The following is a 21,440-nucleotide window of genomic DNA, read 5'->3' on the forward strand; positions in this document are numbered from 1 at the left end:
TTACTCAATATTCTCTTGGGAGGAAACACCCCCAGACTCGGAGCCTCATGCCCTGGTCCTGCCTCTTCCCACCCTAGAAGGAGAATACGAACTAGTTGATTGAGCCTGGACATCCTCATTTAACCAGAGACTCTATTGATTTTTTTAAATTTGCATTAGATGAAGTTTTATAGCTTTTTTTTAAGCAAAAGATATGATTAAAGATAATATATATATATATATATGTATATATATATATATATATATATATCAAGCCTGATAGCTCAGTGTGAGACAAAACAAAAAGACAGTGGCAGACTTTAAAAAAAAATCCTTATTTATTGGATAGACAGTCAGGAATCAAGAGAGGTGGCGGACGATAGGGAGAGAGAGAGATACTTGCAACACTGCTTCACCACTCACAGAGCTTTCCCCCTACAGGTGGGGACCAAGGGCTTGAACGTTGGTCCTTGTGCGTTGTAACATGTGCGCTCAACCAGGTACACCACCACCTGGCCCTGACTTTTTAAAAAATATATATTTTTGTGTGTATTTAATGAGAGACAGAGACCGACCAGTACACTGCTCAGCTCTGGTCTATGGTGGTGCTGGGATTGAGACTTGTTTGTTTGTTTTTCTCCCCTTTTACCAATGGAGTCAGAAACGGGGAAAGAGAAAGTCACCTGCAGCACTGCTTCCCCACTGGTGAAGCTTCTCTCCCATGGGTGAGGACTGGGGGGCTTGAACATGGGTCCTTTTGCATGGGAATACGGTGCTCGACCGGGGACACCACCACCCAGCCCAGCACAACACACTGCTTGAGAATTTGGGCCCTGAGGCCAGCCAGACCCCAGGACCCCAGCTTCCATCCTTAGAAAGGTCACTTGCATGTTCAACGCCTCAGTTCTCCCACTGTAGTCAGGAGTGCGAACGGTCGCAGGCTTGTAGGATCAGTGTCAAGACTAGAAGGAGGTGTGGCGTGGCGGGTGGGGGACCAGCAGTCAGCCATCTGTCTGTCTCAGCAGGACTCTCGTGGAACTGGAACCTTGCTAGAGCTTGTCCCCCAGAGTAAGTGACAGTGCCATGTAGGTTCTTGCCCTGGGTCTTGCAGAGAATCCCGACTGACAAGGCCTACTTCATGGCCAAGGAGGTGTCCACCACAGAGAAGACGTACCTGAAAGACCTGGAAGTCATCACCTCGGTATGTGCAGCAGCCTCCCCGCGAAACCAGCCTCCGTCACTGACCCCAAGCCCAACTCTCCGCCCGCTCTCTCTCGCAGGGAAGTTGCATTGAATTAAGCGCTGCCTTCCTTCCCCAGGGCACCAGCAAAAGGCTTTCTCGTTCCTGGGTTTTGGAAATGAGAATTTACAAGCATCTACTTAATTCAGAATAGCCTCTTGAAGGAAAGAAAAAAAAAATGTCTAGTTGTGATTTTTTTTTTTTAAGTGCAGAGGAAGGAGGCTTCTAAAATGGAGGAAATTAAAATGAAATGTTGCTTTCTGCATACCCCAAGCAGGTGTGTGTGTGTCTGTCTGTCTGTCTGTCTGTCTGTCTGTCTCTGTGTGTGTCTGTCCGTGTGTGGCTCGTGATTAGACATAGGTTTCTGGCTTTGCTGGCGGGAAATCTGAGAAGTGAGTTACAGCCTCGTTTTTTCTTTGATGATAAAAAAAAAAAAAAGGTTCTGCACGAGCCTGGAAGCAGATTCTGCACCCCGCTGTTTCTCTGACCCTCCAGGACCCAGAGAGAGAAGGGGTCCCTTGGATGGCTGCTGGAGGCCCTGGCATTTGTACCTCAAGGGTGTGGGGGGGGGTGTTAGCCTTGTATGGGGGGTGGCCAGCCACCTCATCTCAGGGAGATGCCTGTGTGGTTTTCTGAGAAGGTGGTGGCCTTCTCTCGGTCTTTCCTGGCTGGTTGCCTTTGTTCTACACTTTTTAAATAGTTTTTTTTAAATCTGCATTTATGTCTTTACTTTGTCCATGAGGTCCCATGGGCCTTTCCAGCTCCATAATTCCACTCTTCCCAGCAGCAATTATTTTTGATAAAAGAAAAGGAAAAGTTGGGTGAGTGGAGAGAGAGGGAGAGAGAGAGATGCGACACCTGCAGCGCTGCACCATCACTCGGGCAGTCCGCCCCCCATCCCCCGCAGGTGGAGGGTGTGGGCTTGCCCCCAAATCCTCGTGCATGGTAGCATGTACTCCTGGGTGAACCACGCCCTGGCCTGTTTCCAGTGTGCTTTGGAAGATTGGTTTGACTTACACCATAGGAGAGGGGGAGTGTTTCCTCTGAGAGAGGAAGAGAGAGAGAGAGAGAGACCAGTACGGGCGGCACTGGAGATCAAACCGGCAGCCTTGGGCACACTAGCAGAGTCTGTGCTCTGCTAGTTAAGCTATTTCCCTGCTCTGCTCAGCCATTTAACAAAGCCGTGGAGAGCTCCTTTAGGAAGGGTCCAGGGGCCCTACAGAGGACTAAGTGGAGTAATCCCCAAGGCTTGGGTTCGAGGAGCTACCCGTTGAATGGATGTGCGCTGCCTTAACCATCAGTCAGTAGCACATTTGAGGCGGCAGGAAGTCACCCCCACAGGATGACAGTGTGGGGAGCAAGCCGGAGGGTGTGGAAGCCCCCCCTCCCCAACTCCTGAAATGTCCAGCCTGTCCAGCCCTGTCCCGACACCCCTGCTGGCAGCCCCACAGCCTGTGACTCTGTCCTTCCCTCCCCAGTGGCTTCAGAGCGTCGTGAGCAGAGAGGACACCATGCCCGAGACCCTGAGGAGCCTCATCTTCCCCAACTTCGAGCCTCTGCACAAGTTCCACACCAACTTTCTCAAAGAAATTGAGCAGCGGCTGGCGCTGTGGTGAGTGTGATGGCTGCACCCCTCAGAACCCCCCCCCCCACCTTTCCTGTCGTATTCCTGCCGCTAAGCTGCCCTAGAGCCAAGACAGCCAGGGAATTGGCTGAAGATGAGCCAGTGACACACAGCACGTATTCACAGCTCAGCTCGGCCATTTCTGCCTTGATTTGCAAGTCTCCAAATGAGTATTTTTGTGTTTCTTCTCCCCCCCTTTTTTAAAAAAGATTTATTTATTTTTATTGGCTTTTTTTGGATAGAGACTGACAGAAGTCGAAGGGATGAGATAGGCAGAGAGACACCTGCAGATCTGATTCACCACTCGTGAAGCTTCCCCCCTGCCAGTAGTAGGGACCAGGAATTGAGCCAGGGTCCTTAAACACTGTACCTTGTACACTCAGCCAGGTACACCACCTCCTGGCTCCCTCCCTCCCTCCCTTCTTTCAGACAGAGAGGGAGAGAGAGAGAGGGGAAGAGGGAGAGAGAGACCCTAGCATCAATGCTTCCTCCATTGTGCCTGCTCCTAGAGGCCTTTTTTTTTTATTATTATTCCTATTTTATTTGATAGGGCAGAGAGAAATTAAGGAGGGTGAGAGATAGGGAGAAAGAGAGACACCTGCAGGCCTGCTTCACCGCTCTTAAAGTGTCCCTCCTGCAGGTGGGGACTAGGGGCTGGAACCCAGGTTCTTGTACATGGCAACGTGTTTTCAACTGGATGTGCCATCACCCAGCCCCCATTTTTTATTTATTTATTTATTTATTTTCCTTTTTGTTGCCCTTGTTGTTTAACATTGTTGTGGTTATTAATGTCGTTGTTGTTGGATAGGACAGAGAGAAATGGGGAGAGGAGGAGAAGACAGAGAGGGGGAGAGAAAGACAGACACCTGCAGACCTGCTTCACCGCCTGTGAAGCGACTCCCCTGCAGGTGGGGAGCCGGGGGCTCGAACCGGGATCCTTACGTAGGTCCTGGCGATTTGCGCCACGTGCGCTTAACCCGCTGCGCCACTGCCCGACTCCCTATTTTTAATCTTTTATTAGTGATTTACAAAATCATTTGGTGACGAGTCCACACCATTCCCACCAGCAGAGCTCTGTGTCTCCTCCCCCCTCCGATGGCACTGTATATCCCCCCATTTTAATTCACTTCTATGGTCCTGCCTTCACTTCCTTCCTTTCTTTTTTAATATTTATTCCCTTTTGTTGCCCTTGCTGTTTTATTGATGTCTCTGTTGTTGGATAGGACAGAGAGAAATGGAGAGAGGAAGGCAAGACAGGGGGAGAGAAAGACAGACACCTGCAGACCTGCTTCACCGCCTGTGAAGCGACTCCCCTGCAGGTGGGGAGCTGGGGATTCAAACTGGGATCCTTACGCCGGTCTTTGCGCTTTGCGCCATGTGCGCTTAACCCACTGCACTACCGCCCAACCCCCCTTCACTTCCTTTCTAAGATACATCTGCACCTATTACTACTTCCAAGTATCCTTCCTTCCTGTTTTTTTTTTTTTTCCTTTTCTCTCAGCTAAGAGAGACAGCACTTGACTTCTGGTGTTTCCCAGATTCGCTTCCTTTCCAATGATGGTATAAAAGCAAGATTCCTGCTGACAGACATTCTGAGTTCTGGTAGAATTGGGGTTCAGAGCCCAATTTCTCCCCCTCTGGGGTTATGGACCAAAATTCTTTTTTTTTAATTGCCTCCAGGGTTATTGCTGGGGCTCGGTGCCAGCACTATGATTCCACTGCTCCTGGAGGCCAGTTTTTTCCCTTTTGTTGCCATTGTTGTTTATCATTGTTGTTATTGCTGTTGGATAGGACAGAGAGAAAACAAGAGAAGAGGGGAAGACAGAGAAAGGGATAGATACCTGCAGACCTGCTTCACTACTTCCCCCCCTCCCGCAGGTGGGAAGCTGGGGGCTCAAACCGGCATCCTTATACCGGCCCTTGCGCTTTGCACCATGTGCGCTTAACCAGCTTCGCAACCGCCCGACCCCCTGGACCAAAACTCTTTACGGGATGCAGAAGGTGGGAGTCCTGGCTTCTGTAATCACTTCTCTGCTGGACAAGTACCTTGGCGACTCAGCCAGGTGCTGTGCCATCCGGCCCCTCTGCCTCCCTTGACAAGCAGGACTTCCAGGTGGCCCAGCCCCGTCACCCCCCATGTGAACAGACCTCAGTAGAACCATAGTCCACTGCTCACTCTCCAGAGCCAGAGAGCGAACACTCGGGCCACAGCAGTGGGGTCCAGCCCTCAGCGCCAGGCCTTGCCGTGTGCCTGGGCTGCACCTCAGGGGACAGCCTGCTTCTCAGTTCAACGAAAGGAGCAGGGGGGCATTTGATGAACACAAGTTCAGAGAAGACTCACTAACTCTCTCTGGGAAGGATCTAGAAAAGAGCCTTCTGGAGAGAACTGGCATCCTGGAGCCCAGTTCCGTGGGCCATGGTTAAGGGTAATAAAGCCGGGAGGTCACAGGCGCACTGCAGATGGGTCCCACGTGGGGCCTGTGGTGTGAGTGGCAGTCCCTCTCACTGGCCTGGCCTCGCCCACTCTGTATTTTCATAAGAGATACAGAGAAAGGCTGATCAAAGCACTGCTTAGCTCTAACTTATGGTGGTGCTGGGGATTGAACCTGGGACCTCAGAGCCTCAGGCATGAGACTCTTTCTGTAGAGCCACTATGCTGTGTCCCCAGCCTTAAACTCCCATTTTCTACTGTAATCCCTAAGACAGGATCCTAAAAGGCCAGAGGGAATCTTTAACTACAGAGGTTGGATACCCCATTTTTCCTAGCAGGGCAGTCTTTAAGTGTTTATTACTTTTTTTTTTTTGCCTCCAGGGTTATCGCTGGGGCTCCCTGCCTGCACCATGAATCCACTGCTCCTGGAGGCCATTTTTCCCCCTTTTGTTGCCCCTGTTGTTGTAGCCTTGTTGTGGTTATTGTTATTGTTGATGTCGTTCATTGTTGGATAGGACAGAAAGAAATGGAGAGAGGAGGGGAAGACGGGGAGAGAAAGACAGACACCTTTAGACCTGCTTCACCACCTGTGAAGCGACTCCCCTGCAGGTGGAGAGCCGGGGGCTCGAACCGGGATCCTTACACGGGTCCTTGTGCTTTGCGCCATGTGCGCTTAACCTACTGCGCCACCGTCTGACCCCCAAGTGTTCATTGCTTTTTAAAGAACTGTCTATTTTATGAGTAAGAGCAGAGTACTGTTCCATCACGAGTGGTGGCAGGAATCAAACCCAGGGCCTCCCTCATGCTTGGCTTGCTTTCTACCATGGAGTCAGTCATCTTTTAGGTTGCCAAGTTTTTAAAATTGTGGTTAAACATACCTGAGATAAAACCCATCAGCTATATATAACTTTTTTAAGTGTACAGTTTAGACTTCTTTTCCGCTCCCTCCCTTCATTTCCCAGGGCACTGCTCAGCTCTGGTGGTGCTGGTGACTGAACCTGCAACCTCAGAGCCTCGGGCATGAGAGTCTCTGGCATCACCATAATGCTGTCTCCCCAGCCCAAAAGTGTATCTTGAAGGTCAGAGTCACGACCCCAAGCCCAAGTCCCTTTTTGCCTCTTATGGATAGCTGGGAAGCTGGTTTTCTAAAATTCATTTTTTAATATTTATTACCTTTTGTTGCCCTTGTTGTTTTATTGTTGTAGTTATTATTGATTTCGTTGTTGGATAGGACAGAGAGAAACGGAGAAAAGAGGGGAAGACAGAGAGCAGGAGAGAAAGAGAGATACCTGCAGACCTGCTTCACCGCCTGTGAAGCGACTCCCCTGCAGGTGGGGAGCCGGGGGCTCGAACCAGGATCCTTTGCGCCAGTCCTCGCGCTTAACCCTCTGTGCTTAACCCTCTGCGCTACCGCCCAACTCCCAGGAAGCTGGTTTTCAAATCCTTTCCTGGTTGTTGCTCTCAGTCTTTCTGCTGCTGAGTTACTGACTAGTTCATGGGCAGTGTGTGTGTGTACAGGTTCTGGGAGACTGAGTCCTGTGTGTGCGTGTGTGCCTGTGCGTGTGCATGTACATGTGTGTGTGCACGTGCTTTTCACTCCACCCTCTGCTGAGACAGCGTGCAGTGGCTCTTGGAGCCCATGATTCAGATGCACAGGTCAGAACTTAGCACCTGGGAGGCATCTTCGTCCACAGGCTTCCAAAGTGGAATCACCCCAAGAGTTTTCAGCTCTGTTGCCACACGACACTTACACCAGCCCCTTTTACACATCAAGGCCCCTTTTCCTGTGAAGTTAATGTCGGCAGAATGTTCCTGAAGCATCCCGGTTACTTGTAAGCGTTCTCCACGTGGGGAGGAAGTGAAACTTCCTCCGGGGTGCTGCTGGGTGGCAGGAGTTTGTTTGGTCCTTGGCCTCTGAGGTTCTGATGGGTCCCCAAGGTGCACAGTTCCCGAGCCAGACCCATCTCTAAAATGAAAGTAGAGACATTTCCGAGACACGGCTCTGGACGGCAGGCCCCTTTTGACCTCAGCCCGTTTCCCTTCATAAGCGGCTGGCAGGAGAAGAAAGGAGGTGAAGTCAGTGTGGCCTGGCTTCTCCAGGGCCTTCTTTGTAGTCCCCTGGAACTGGGGCAGCTGTGAAGGAGAGAAGAAGCAGTTTCTCATCAGCGGAGACCTGTGTCGCCCTTCCCCACGCTTTCCAGAAACCTCCCTCGGAAATAGCCACAGTTTGTCCTTTGAGTGAACTGGATCCTGTGTGTGTGTGTGTGTGTGTGTGTGTGTGTGTGTGTGTGTGTGTGTGTGTGTGTGTGTGACGCCCACACTGCAGCATGTAGTTCCTTTCTGCTCTAGGTGTGTTAGGGAGAAGCCGTAGGGAGATGGTCACCCTGGGCCAAACACACAGAGTATGGCAGGGGCTGGTGCGCCACATGGGAGCACCACAGCACTGAGGAAAACTCAGTCCTCCTTTATCTCTGTCTCTTTCTCTAGATATAGCCAGATAATAAACTATGTTAATTGTGGCTTGATTAATAACCATTCTTCAGAAATACAGAGATGCTTCAGGTCTGGAATAGTAGGCATTAGTCAGTGAGGGGTGAGCTTGAAACTAAGGCAGATGCTGGAACAATTTTGGAGGAGAATTAGGTCTGATGGGCGAGGAGAAAGAACATGGAAGCAGTAGAGGTTAATTGAAGACTCTAGCTTAAAACCAGGGCAGAATAGCTACATCAAGGAAGAAACTGGAGGCAAAGGGCCAGGAAATCATTAGTTCTTACATCTGAGATACTTGTTTGGTTATTCATGTAGAACCTCTGAGAAACTATGAGAACAAGGGGAACTACAGAATAACTAGCTATGAAAAACAGTTGGGTTGTTGATTTGATGATGGCACTTTAGTTGCAACCATGAGTCTAAGGGATTGCAAAAGAAGTGGAAGGAGAAGATGGCCACCAATGGCTTTCCAAGATGGCTGCCAGTGGCTTTCCAAGATGGCCGCCAGTGGCTTTCCAGAGGGCAGTGACATCTTAGAGGGGCATGAAAGCAGGAATTAATCAGACTGCACAACTCACCCAAAGAGAAGTCAGGGGACTTGAAAGACTCCCACAAGCAAAGAGAGTCTGGAAAGCTAGAGCCAGAGAGATGGAATAGGAGCCAGAAACTAACCCTCCATGGTTTAGGAAACTGAGAGGCGAGTAGAAACAGTCCATGGAAGCATTGCAAGCTGCAATGAGGACAGAACCCAACTCCATGAAAAGGGAAGTGAGTAGCATTCAGGGCAACCCGTCAAGTTTGTTTGGGAGGCTGAATGGGAGCAGGGAATCTGAGGAATTCTGTGTTATGACACAGGAGCGTGGAGCTGGTTAAAGAAAGGCAGCACAGTCGGGAGCACTACAGGGTGAAGCCTCAGCGGACTGGGCTTTTCAGGAGGGCAGGGGTACTAGGGATTAGTTGCCCTGTGGTGGAAGAGGAAGACGGTTTGGTGGAGGATGAAGTGTGTTGACCTCTATTTTGGGGAGATGTGGAACTGCCCCTGTGACAACTGCAATCCTGGAAATTAGCATTTCCTCAACAAAGGGACGTTAAAATGAACAACAGGTCAAGTGCAAGTCAGGCCAGGTTAGTCCCTTTAAAAAGACAGCACAGCAGCCCAGGAGGTGGCTCAGTGGTTGAGCTCAGGCCTTTCAGACAAGAAGCCCCATGTTCAGTTGCTGGCACTAGACATAGCAGAGTGATGCTCTGTCCTCTCTCTAAAATACATAAATACACTCTTCAAAAAATGTATGCAGAGAACTGAAGCCCCAGGAAGGACAGCATATGGGCTCATGTGGGCTGCTCTCCCTTCAGGCTGAAAGGAGCATTCACGACCTTGCAGGCCTGGGTGCCCTCTCTTCCCTGTGGCCTGACTTCACAGGCTGGGTCAGAACCGGGTCAGGCTGGTCACTGCCCTGCAGTTCTGGCCTTCGCCTGTAGGTGTCACTCACAGTCCGTCTTGCCCTGGATTATTCTAGTCTTCCTCCAAGTTTACTTCTTGCCTGTTTCATTCTTTGTTTTTTTTTAAAATTTCTGTCCTTTTGTAGCATTTTAATACATGTATATATGACTATTTTGATTTATTTTCCCTTTTGTTGCTCTTTTTTATTGTTGTTGTAGTTATTATTGATGTCGTTGTTGTTAGATAGGGCAGAGAGAAATGGAGAGAGGAGGGGAAGACAGAGAGGGGGAGAGAAAGATAGACACCTGCAGACCTGCTTCACTGCCTATAAAGCGACTCCCCAGCAGGTGGGGAGCCGGGGGCTTGAACAGGGATCCTTAAGCTAGTCCTCATGCTTTGCGCCATCTGCATATAACCTGCCGAGCTATCGTCCAACCCCCACTATTTTTTTATATTTATTTATTTGTTTTTCCCTTTTGTTGCCCTTGTTGATTTTTATTGTTGTAGTTATTGTAATTGAGGCTGTCATTGTTGGACAGGACAGAGAGAAATAGAGAGAGGAGAGAAAGATACCTGCAGACCTGCTTCACCGCCTGTGAAGCGACTCCCCTGCAGGTGGGGAGCCCAGGGGCTCGAACCAAGATCCTTATGCCGGTCCCTGCGCTTTGCGCCACGTGCGCTTCACCCACTGCACCACCGCTACCGCCTGACTCCCCTGTCTCATTCTTTTCTTTCATTTAAATAGCCCTGGAGCTTTCCCCAGCAGTGGCTTTAATCTCTCCCCTGGGCTCATCTTAGACATGGCACTATCACCGGGAATGATCTTCTTAGAGGCAGCTAGGTCCACAGATAGACCCTGGAGGGTAGACTGGGGACCAGATTCCCGGATTCAAATGCAAGTGCATTGTCTGTGATGACTGCCGCTAGACTGGTGGCTTCTCAGCGCCTCAGTTTCTTTCTTTTTTTTTTTTTGTCTCCAGGGTTATTACGGGGGCTCACTACAAATCCACTGCTCCTGGAGGCCATTTTTTCCCTTCTATTGCCCTTGTTGTTTATCATTGTTATTGCTATTATTGTTGTCGTTGTTGGATAGGACAAAGAGAAATTGAGAGAGGACGAGAAGACGGAGAGAGAGGGATAGACACCTGCAGACCTGCTTCACCGCTTGCAAAGTGACATCCCTGCAGGTGGGGAGCAGGGGGCTTGAACTCAGGACCTCATGCTTGAGAGTCCAACACTTGATCCTCTGCACCACCTCTCAGGCCCGTGCCTCAGTTTCTCTTGTTATAATTGCCACTAGAGTTATCACAGGGACTTGATGGCACCAACACTCCTGCTAGCCTTTTTTTTTTTTTTTAACTTTTTTTAAATTCTATTTTATTGGATAGGACAGAGGAAAATGAAGAGGGGGGGGAGAGTGAGGGAGAGAGAAAGAGACCTGTAGACCTACTTCCCTGCTCATCAAACTTCCCCCTGAAGATGGGAAGTGGGGGCTTGAACCCAGGTCCTTGTATGTGGTTATGTGTGCACTTAACTAAGTCATTGCCTCGGTTATGTGTGCACTTAACTAAGTCACTGCCTCGCCCCCTCTGTCTTTGCGTGTGATGACAGTGTCTGCTTCATGAGGCTGCCTGAGCACTGAGTGCAGCCAATCTCTCTGTCTCTCTGGGTTCAACCCTTAGATACCAGCATCAGCTAAAGCACCGAGCCTGAAGAAAAATGAGTTTCTAGGGGCCAGGAGGTGGTGCACCTGGTTAAGTGCACACATTACAACGTCCAAAGTATTGGGTTCAAGCCCTGCAGCCCCCACCTGCAGCGGGGAAGCTTCACAAGCAGTGAAGCAGTGCTGCAGGTGTCTCTCTTCCTCTGGCTCCCCCTTCTCCTCTCAATGTCTCTCTCTTGTCAAAATATTTTTTTAAAGAGAAAAATGAGCATCTACCCAAGTGCCCCACAGAAAGTGTCCTCGCTTAGCCCGGCATGTCCTGTCCTGGCCCCTGACCCCACAGCCGGCTTCACACCTGGGTCTCCAGCACGTCTTCGGGTGCATTTCCTCTTCCCCCTCCCAGACTGCGGGCTTTCGGCAGCAGAGAACTTGTCAGCAGGAGGATGAGCCTCGCTGCTAACAGAGGCAGAGCACACAGGTCACCACACCTGAGGTCCCAGGTTCAAGCCCATGCTCCCCACTTGCCCTGCAAGCTTCCTGAGGTGTGGAAGCTTCCTGAGCTGTGGAGCAGTGCTGCAGGTGTCCCTCTGTCTCTCTCCCCTACGTCAAAACAGAAGGCCAAAGAAATAAGTGGGACTGGGGAGACAGCATAATGGTTATGCAAGAGCCTCTGAGGTCACAGTTCAGTCCCCAGCACCACCATAAGCCACAGCTGGGCAGTGCTCTGGCCTTTAGCTCTCTCATTAAAATAAAGTCAATATAGTTTTATTTTTTTATTATTTATTTTCCCTTTTGATGCCTTTGTTGTTTTATTGTTGTTGTAGTTATTGTTGTTGTTATTGATGTCGTCGTTATTGGAGAGGACAGAGAGAAATGGAGAGAGGAGGGGAAGACAGAGAGGAGGAGAGAAAGACAGACACCTGCAGACCTGCTTCACCGCCTGTGAAGCGACTCCCCTGCAGGTGGGGAGCCGGGGCTCGAACCGGGATCCTTACGCCGGTCCTTGTGCTTCCTGCCACATGTGTTTAACCCTCTGCGCTACCGCCCAACTCCCATAAAGTAAATATTTTTTTAAGAAAGAAAGTGGCTGCCGGAAATAGTGGGTTCGTGCAGGCACTGAGCCCCAAGGATAACCCTGGTGGCAAAAATAAATACACACATTGATACAATGATCAGGAAGTGGTTTTTTCCTCTGGCCAGCAAAGCTCAGGTCCGTTTCATGGTCTGCAGCCCGGTCGGGTGAAGACCAGGTCTGAAGGGGGGACCCCAGGTTGTGTTGAAGACCACCCCCCACCTTACTGCCTGTTGGTCGACCTCGGAAGCCCCCGAATTGGAGCGTCTACTACTTATGACACAAGCTGATTTTCTGCTCTGCCGTCCCCTCGAGTACCGGGAAACTGCACGGAGCATCGGGGCGCTGAGCACCCGCAGCCCCGCGTGTGCCCCCCGTGTGCCCCCAACTCCTGTTGTCTGGCGGGCACCTGGCGGGTGGGTGCCCCAAGCTAGCGGGCAGCTTGGGCCGCGACAGGCCTGGCGCTGCGGGCCGACACCGCCGCTGCCCTCCCCGGCCACGACCCCGACCACGACCCCGACCCCGGGGTGGAGGACGCGGGCTGCGCCGCCCCGGTGCGCGGCCTCGGTGGCGGCATCTGTGCGCAGCTGCAGAACCGCTTCTCCGGCCTCGCCGGCTGGCCGCTCCCCAGACCCCCAGACCCCCAGACCCCTGTGGCCGTGTCCAGCCCCGGGACCCGACAAGCCAGAAGCCAGGGTCCCGGCCCCGCGCACCGAGACGCGGTGGCTTTGCTGACCCTGCGCCCCCGCTTCTGGCTCGCAGGGAAGGCCGCGCCAACGCGCACATGAGAGAGCACCAGAGAATCGGCGACGTCATGCTCCGGAACATCCAGGGCATGAAGGTGAGAGGCCAGACCTGCAGCGGGTGGGGGGCGCCTCTGTGCCTTCGAGAGAGCTCTCTCCAGGGACACAGCGAAAAGCCCAGTCGCTTGCCTCCTCCTCACTGTTTCCTTTGCTCATGTATTTATTTTTGGATAGAGACAAACCGAGAGGGAAGGGGAGCGAGAGACAGAGAGAGCGGCAGCACTGACCGTTTCACCACTTGTGACGCCTCCCCCTCCCGAAGGTGAGGACTGGGGGATTTGAACCTGGGTCCTTACTTACACTTGTCTCCCCCCCCCCCCCCCAGCAACTGTCGGCTCACCTGTGGAAGCACGGGGAGGCGCTGGAGGCGCTGGAGAGCGGCGTGCGGAGTTCCCGGCGGCTGGAGAGCCTGTGCAGGGACTTCGAGCAGCAGAAGGTGTGCTACCTGCCGCTCAACACCTTCCTGCTGCGCCCGCTGCACCGCCTCATGCACTACAAGCAGGTGCTCGAGCGCCTGTGCAAGCACCACCCGCCCAGCCACCCCGACTTCCGGGACTGCAGAGGTGAGCGGGCGGGGCGGGGCCTGTCGGGAGGCGGGGCCTCTGGGAGGGGCGGGGCCACGCCGGGTGGTTAGGGCCTTCCGGGACTGCAGAGGTGAGCGGGCGGGGCGGGGGCGGGGCCTGCCGGGAGGCGGGGCCTCTGGGAGGGGCGGGGCCACGCCAAGTAGTTAGGGCCTTCGCCGTGTGGGCGGGGCTCTGGTATGCTCCGCCTCCTCCCATGTGCCTCCAAGGGCTGTTTGTTTATTTAGTTTTTATTATCTTTAGTTATTGGCTAGAGAAAGCCAGAAATCAGGAGAGACGGGGGCTATAGAGAAAGAGACAGACTGACACCTGCAGCCCTGCTTCACCACCTGCAGGTGGGGACTGGGGGCTCGCACCCGGGTCCTTGTGCACTGTAATGTGTGCACTTAACCAGGTGTGCCACCACTCAGCACCTCCCCCCCCACACCATGGGCTGCTTATTTATTTTTCTCCCCAGAGCACTGCTCAGCTCTGACTTATGGTAGTGCTGGGGATTGGACCTGGGACTTTCGTTCCCTCAGGTATGAAAGTCTTTTCACAGAGCCACTATGCTGTCTTTTCCAACTCCCGCAGGTGATTTTATATAAACGAAGGCCCGCTAGTTATAAGTGAGGCACTGACAGTCTCAAAATGCTCTGGACAAGCCCCCCCTCCCCCCGCAGGAGAAGCTTCACAGGACGTGGAGCAGTGCTGTGGGTGTTTTCTCTGTCTCTTTCATCTAGCAAAGAAAAAACAACATCCACTGGGAGGGAGCCATGGAGTTACAGTTCAAGCATGGAGCCCCAGTGATAATGCTGGTGGCAAAAAGAAATTATATATATATATATATATGTGTGTGTGTGTGTGTGTGTATGTATGTATGTATATATATATATATATATATATATATATATATATGCACTTTGGGAAAAACTAAAGTAAATGAGTACATAAAATAAGTACTGATTTTTCTCCTTCAGCTAGAATGGGCGGGCCAGAGAGGCAGAGAGAGGGACAAAGAACCTACAACATTGAAGCTTCCTTTAACGCTGTGAGAACCAGGTCTGAGCCTGGGTTGTGGACAGAGCAGAGCAGTGCACTACTAAACTCAACTACTCCCCAGCCCAGATGTTGACTTTTTTTTTTTTTTAAATAATGCCAATATTTTCCATAAAGGGGCATTTTTTTTTTGCCTTTTTTCTTTATTAGTAATCTATTAGTGGTTCACAAGACAGTAAGATAACAGAGAGATAGTTATACACACACACCACTTCCATCACCAGAGTTCCGTGCCTCCCACCCCAGGCCTCCAAGGATAATCACCATGACTGTCCAGTTTTCACAAGGTCTCAGTGATGGGCTGGCTACTTTTTTTTTTTTCCAACTTCGTATGTTTCAATTCTCTGGATTCTACATATGGGTGAAGCCATCTAGTACTTGTCTCTCACCTAAACATAACCACCTCCGTTCACTTTACCCCAAAGAACACATCTTTCCTGGTTGCCCAGAGGTACCCCATTGAGTCCGTGTCCTGTAACTTCTCTAGATATTGTGTGTTGGTAGGCATTTCGGCTGCTCCATATTTTGGCTGCTGTGAACGGTGCGGCTGTGAGCAGGCCTGCACAGGGAAGGGCCACTTCCATGGCAGTGCCCTATGGGATCATGGCGCTGGATGGCTGAGCCTCACGCCACTGGGAAAAATAATGCTTCTTTTTGCAGCTGCTTTGGCAGAAGTCACTGAAATGGTGGCCCAGCTTCACGGTACGATGATCAAGATGGAGAATTTCCAGAAGCTGCATGAACTCAAGAAAGATCTGATCGGCATCGACAACCTTGTGGTCCCAGGACGGGTAAGCTCTCGGGACACCAGGCGGGCCCTGGACCCTGGCTTCCCTGATGGGTTCAAGACACAAATGAGTGAGGCTTTCATTGTGGGTGACCCCGTAGGATCGTTCCAAAGAGGAACCTTTAGGAGCAAGGGGTTTTATCCTTGGGGGGGCTGGGCAGTTCTAGGAGCAGGCGACAATATCACGGCCTGAGACTGGGCCACCGTGGAGCAGACAGGTTACATCAAGATGGCTTCCAAACTCCACATGGTCCATCACAGTAGCTTCCAAACCATGCCCGATGCATCAAACGGCTTCCAGATTTTACCTAATGGTGGAGAACTGACTCTGAAAATGAGCCCTCAGCTATTAGCCCATGGGTGAGCCTGGTTGCCGGATCCTGTATTTACAATCTAGATGGAACACCCATTGGCCAGACTCTTCAAGTATTTGAAAAAACAACCTGTGATGAGTAAGATTAGATAGATTCTTCTCCTCTCCTCCTCCATCCATCTTTTTCTGGGACCAGTGGGGAAGCTTTTTTAACTGGGTAGCTGAGAGGAGGGAAGCATCCGATACCCCACCTCACCCCTTTACTAATGTTAAGTTGTCCACATCCCAGTGGGTGGGTGGAAGGCTCCGACAGCTCTGTCTTCAGGGGGACTGTCAGATGTGAGATTGAATGCCGAGCTGACCAGTGTAGACACGTCCCCTGGGGAGAGGAGAGCAGTCTGCTGCCCTCTCATCCATCTCTCTGTCCCCCTCTTGTGCTGGGGTGGGTCTCAATTGTGGTGGTCGACTTTGGTGACAGGGCTCTCCCTGAGGGGACCACTCTCACAAAAAGATGGTCCCCTGCTACATCTCTTCAAAAGCAGGGACCACTTGGGGCTCAAGGGGGTGGCCTAGTGGCAGAGCACAGCTCAGGCATCTTGTCTGTCTCCCCTTGTTTGTTTGATTTTTTTGTTGTTGCCCTTTATTATTATTATTGTTGTTATTGATGTCATGGTTGTTGGATAGGACAGAGAAATGGAGAGAGGAGGGGAAGACAGAGAGAGAAAGACACCTGCAGAGCTGCTTCACCGCTTGTAAAGTGACTCCCCTGCAGGTGGGGAGCCAGGGGCTCGAACCCGGATCCTTAGGCCGGTCCTCGCACTTTGCGCCACATGTGCTTAACCTGCTGCGCTACCTCCTGACCCCCTTGTTTGATTTTTTTTTTTTTTTTGCCACCAGGGTTATCACTGGGTCTCAGTGCCAGCACTATGTATCTACTGTGTCTGTCTGAAAGAGCCTGGAGTGGTATAGCCCCAGGCAAAGAAAACAGGGAGGGGGGAGGGATGAAAGAAGGAACTGCCCGTCTTCTGTCCACTCATGTTCTCTCTCTCTCTCTCTCCCTCCACGAGGGCTACTGCTGGAGCTCAGTGCCAGCACCATGAACCCACCGCTTCAGTGGCCATTTCTCTTTCTTTCTTAATTTTGACAGGATGGAGAGAGAAAAGATACCTGCACACCCGCTTCACCACTTGTGAGGCATCCCCCCATGCGGGTGGGGAAGGGTCTTGAACCCACATGGTAATGTGTGACTTCACTGGGTACACTACTCCCCACTTCTGACACCTGCCTGCTACTCCCCTTCTTCTCTTTTGTCGGTGGAGCCAGGCCTTAGGCCCATGTGTTGTTGTTTTTTTTCAAAATTTTTGTTTTATTTATTATTGGATAGAGACAGAGACGCCTGCAACACTGCTTCACCACTCCTGAAGCTTTCCCCATGCAGGTGGGGACCAAGAGCTTGAACCTGGATCCTTGTGCACCGTGATGTGTGCACTTAACCAGGTGCGCCACCGCCTGGCCCTTTTAGGCCCATGTTCCTGGGCTTTTCCATTCCTGAAGGAACAGTGCAGCCCCAGAACTTTCCCCCGGTGCCATGGGACTGCCCTGTCGGTGCTGGGGCTCAAACCTGGTCCCCAGCTGCGACCCTCCACGTCAAGGAGACTTAGGCGTTAGGGAAAGTGGGCCCCGCTGACCCGGGCCGTCGTCCCCACAGGAGTTCATCCGGCTGGGCAGCCTGAGCAAGCTCTCGGGAAAGGGCCTCCAGCAGCGTATGTTCTTCCTGGTGAGTGGTGAGGGACTCTGGGGGGCCGGGGCGTGGACCCCTGCGAGTGTCCTGTCCACCGGGCACCCGGCTGAGCAGCCCCTCTGCCCCCTCCCTCCCCCAGTTCAACGACGTCCTGCTGTACACTAGCCGTGGGCTCACGGCCTCCAACCAGTTCAAGGTCCACGGGCAGCTGCCGCTCTTTGGGATGACAGTGAGTGCGCGGGGTTTCCCACCCTGAATGGGGGCCTGGGGGCAGTGACAGTGGGGCAGGATCTGGGGGAGCCCTGGGAAGCATTGTGGGAGCAAGGGGCAGCCTGGGCTGGGGCTCCTTCTAGAATCAGTGGCCACATGATGTGGCGGTCACAGACCAGGCTCGTGGGGAGCAGCAGAGCCATAACCTGGCTGGGACAGAGAAGTTTCTGGCCTCAGGCCCTGCCCCTCCCTCCCTCCCTCCCTCCCTCCCCATCCCCGCTCACTGTCACTGCAGCCTGGGCCGGCCTGGGCCAATCCTGGGGGCTTCCTAGCAGTGGCAGTGACGTTGTGAACCCTCCCCCACCCACCCACAGATGGAGGAGAGTGAAGACGAATGGGGAGTCCCCCACTGCCTCACCCTCCGGGGGCAGCGCCAGTCCATTGTCGTAGCTGCCAGGTAACCGGGAGTCCCCCCACCCCAGTCACTGGGGTCTGCAGGGGAGCCTTAACGCATCCCCTTCCCCCCAGCTCCCGGGCCGAGATGGAGAAGTGGGTGGAGGACATCCAGATGGCCATCGACCTGGCGGAGCAGAGCAGCACCCCCGGCCCCGAATTCCTGGCCAGCAGCCCCCCGGACAACAGTGAGTGTGTGTGTGTGTGTGTCGGGGGGACCTCCAGTGTTCAAACCCTGGGCTTCCTTCTGTCCCCCAGGCGGGGGACACCCAGTACAAACTCTACAGCCTTTTTGCTATTAGGGTGCCAGCACCTAGGTTGGGGGAGGGGGGTGCAGGTCACTCCCTGAATGGGGTCCTGACCCAGCAGAGGGAGATCCCCTCTTAGGGGGGTTGCTCAAGGGGAAATCTGGGGTTTCTTTAGTGGACAACCCCGCAGGGAGGACCCTGTGATCCCCCCACCCCACCTTGGGCTCATCTCCCCAGCCGTGGGTCCATCCGACCCAAGCGGGGGGGGGGGGGGAGTGTGTGGTTTCCCACACGGTGGGTGCTGGGCCCCCCCTTTGCTCTCAGGGGTTGGGGGGGAACAGGAGGCCCAGGTCCAAGGTGCCGCCCTGTTGGACAGGCCAAGGAAGATAGCTCACCATGCTAGACTTGTAATCAGCCCAGGCTTATGCAGCCCACGGCCCAGTCATTCTGCACGGCCAGCAGAGATCCCCAAGTCTCAGACACCAAGAGGTGTCAGTGGGGCCACAGACAGCTGGTTGCCTGGCGTGAGTGAGGGAGGGGTACCTGACCTGCTGACACGGCAGCCATCAGTCTGCTGAGCCTCCCTTAGGCGTGTCAGCCGAGAACCAGAATGAATGTTAGAAGAGACTCGATGAGGCTGGGCGACAGCATAATGGTTCTGAAAAATATAAATGACTTTAATGGCCGAGGCCCCAAAGGTTCGATCCCCAGCACCACCATAAACCAGAGCTGAGCAGTGCACTGGTCTTTCTCGCTGTATCTCTCTCATTAACATAAAATATTCTAGAGAGAGACAGACTCTGCGGGGGCTGGTTTATGCAGACTTTCCTCTCTCATCTTGTTCCCCTCGAACATCACTTGTTCCAAACAAACCATTGCACTTCTGGCTGACCCGAGCTGCTCCGGAGTTCCCTGGATGTGCCTTATAACTAATAAAAGGCAGGAGGCCCCAATAGCGGCCCTTCTGTGGGCCGTCTTCCTAAGGGGCGGTGAACACGAAAGCCCCACCGGGCCCCGGGGCTTCCAGACGTGATGAGTCTTTGGGAAGTTGGATTTATCTGGGTGCGAACACGGGTGGAGGTTCACCAGGCTCACCCACCCCCACCCACAGAGTCCCCCGACGAGGCGGCGCCGGCGGACCAGGAGTCCGAGGACGACCTGAGCGCCTCTCGCACGTCGCTGGAGCGCCAGGCCCCGCACCGCGGCAACACCATGGTGCACGTGTGCTGGCACCGCAACACCAGCGTGTCCATGGTGGACTTCAGCCTGGCCGTGGAGGTAGGAGGGCAGCCCGGGTCACAGGAGGCGCAGGCGGAATCTTCTAGAAGGCTCCCTAAGCATTCTGCAATCCAGTCGGCTACTGGCTCATGTTTTGTGCCAGATGTTCAAGTCCAGTTGGTGTATCTTGGGCTGCGAGCCTTCCGAGTTGCTCCCTCTGAACCCACCCCACCACCACCGGAGGAAGGGGGGCAGTGAGACACCTCCTGCCAGGAGTCGGGGGCAAGGGGAGGCGACCTGGCAGCTGCTGAGACTGCTTCTGAACTGGCATTTCCTGAACTTGGAAGGGAATAAGCCTGCAGCTTTCTGAAAAGTCAAGACACCGTACAAATGGGGATTGATTGAGGGCGGTCAGGAGGTGTCTGTTTTCTGCCTCCAGGGTTATTGCTGCAGCTCAGTGCCAGCAGTAGAAGCCACCGCTCCTGGAGGGTATTTTTTCCTTTTTGTCGCCCTTGTTGCTTTTGTTATTATTGTCATTGTTGGGTAGGGCAGAGAGAAATCCAAAGAAGAGAGAAAGACACCTGCTTCACCGCTTGTGAAGTGGGCCCCCCCAGGGGGCTCAAACTGGGATCCTTATGCCAGTCCTTATACTTCACATCACGTGTGCTTAACCCGCTGCACTAACCACGCAGCCCCCGGTCAGGTTTTTAACTTCTCATTTTTTACTGAAGCATCTTGGCTGACAACAGGGGTGGTGGGCTCATCTAACGGCTTGGTTTCTGCCTGGTCTTTCCCCATCTCAGCTGCTAAACGTGCAGCTCTTTCCTGCTTATTTCTGACTGTGGGGCTTCTGCCTGCTCCTCCAGATGTGGAAAAAAAAAATGGAACGAATATCTGCTTACTAATGAAATTAAAAGGCAGAGGCAGAGACACCTGCAGAACTGCTTCACTATTTGGTAATTCCCCCCTCGGCCACTTGGGGAGCAGGGGCTCGAACCCAGGCCCTTCTACATGGCAACATGTGTGCTTAACCAACCCCCAGACTTCTTACAGCTGTGAGCAAGCCCCTGGGTGTGTGACAGCAGCTCAGGTGAGGAACTTGAGGTAGGGGCTCATCACTCTGCCAGCGCCCTCTCCTGGCCAGGCTCCTCAGGTGTGTGGCTTCTGGTACCGCCGCCACCCCCCCCCCCCATGTGACTGAACTAGGAGATACATACCTGTCTGCCTTATGGTTCTGTGGGAGTGAGGGATTCTTGGGGTGTCTGATGGTTCCCACCGGCGTGACACACCTATCTCCTCACTTGCCTCTGTGCTCTCTGCTCAGTCACAGCCATCACGTGCTTCCATTGTGTGTCGCTCAGCACCCTGTTTCTCTGATCTGGTGACACTGAGGACAGAACTCCCAAGTCCAGGCGTCTGGTCTAGTAGGCCCTCCCCCCCCTTTGAATCCACCCTTGGGCAGAACTGTCCTTCCAGCTGTGGCCACTAGATGGCACTGCAGCCCTGGGGACGCCAAGTTGGTTCCCCCCTACAGGGCAGGCGTCAGAAACAAAGGTGGGCAGAAGTGTCCTTGCCTCGTCTAATTTCTTTATATATTTATTTTCCCTTTTGTTGCCCGTGTTTTTTATTATTGTAGTTATTAATGTCGTCATTAGATAGGACGGAGAGAAAGATAAGACACCTGCAGACCTGCTTCACCGCCTGTGAAGCCACTCCCCTGCAGGTGGGGAGCCAGGGGTTCGAACCAAGGGCCTTTCGCTGGTCCTTGCGCTTCACGCCATGTCCGCTTAACCCGCTGAGCTACCGCCTGACTCCCTGCCTTGTACAATTCCTGGGGTTCTGGAGCTTGTGGGGTGGGGGCTCCCCGGACCCGTCAGAGTGGATCTGGACCCACCCTCCTCAGGAGCCCAGAGGAGCGCGTGCACCCCCTTATCTATATATTGGGGGGGGGATCTTCCTGCTTCTCACAGGGCCACTTTGTCTTTCAGAACCAGCTATCTGGGAACCTGCTGAGGAAATTCAAGAACAGCAATGGCTGGCAGAAGCTGTGGGTGGTGTTCACCAACTTCTGCCTCTTCTTCTACAAGTCACACCAGGTGAGTGCGGGG

At 52.9% G+C, this 21,440-nt stretch overlaps 1 protein-coding gene across 3 annotated transcripts in view; it reads left to right on the top strand.

Annotated features, from left to right (window-relative positions):
• Positions 1-21,440, top strand: part of FARP1 (FERM, ARH/RhoGEF and pleckstrin domain protein 1) — a 222,512-nt gene that overhangs the window by 199,313 nt on the left and 1,759 nt on the right. For all 3 annotated transcript variants that reach the window (XM_060191788.1, XM_060191789.1, XM_060191790.1), the window contains 11 exons: positions 1,091-1,180; positions 2,698-2,831; positions 12,703-12,781; positions 13,069-13,306; positions 15,023-15,153; positions 17,171-17,239; positions 17,343-17,432; positions 17,788-17,870; positions 17,942-18,054; positions 19,226-19,392; positions 21,321-21,428. In XM_060191788.1, coding sequence (XP_060047771.1) covers positions 1,091-1,180; positions 2,698-2,831; positions 12,703-12,781; positions 13,069-13,306; positions 15,023-15,153; positions 17,171-17,239; positions 17,343-17,432; positions 17,788-17,870; positions 17,942-18,054; positions 19,226-19,392; positions 21,321-21,428 — 1,302 coding nt within the window. The remainder of the gene's footprint in view (positions 1-1,090; positions 1,181-2,697; positions 2,832-12,702; positions 12,782-13,068; positions 13,307-15,022; positions 15,154-17,170; positions 17,240-17,342; positions 17,433-17,787; positions 17,871-17,941; positions 18,055-19,225; positions 19,393-21,320; positions 21,429-21,440) is intronic.

The sequence above is a fragment of the Erinaceus europaeus genome, chromosome 5 (genome assembly GCF_950295315.1).
Source record: "Erinaceus europaeus chromosome 5, mEriEur2.1, whole genome shotgun sequence".
NCBI classification, from domain to species: Eukaryota; Metazoa; Chordata; class Mammalia; order Eulipotyphla; family Erinaceidae; genus Erinaceus; species Erinaceus europaeus.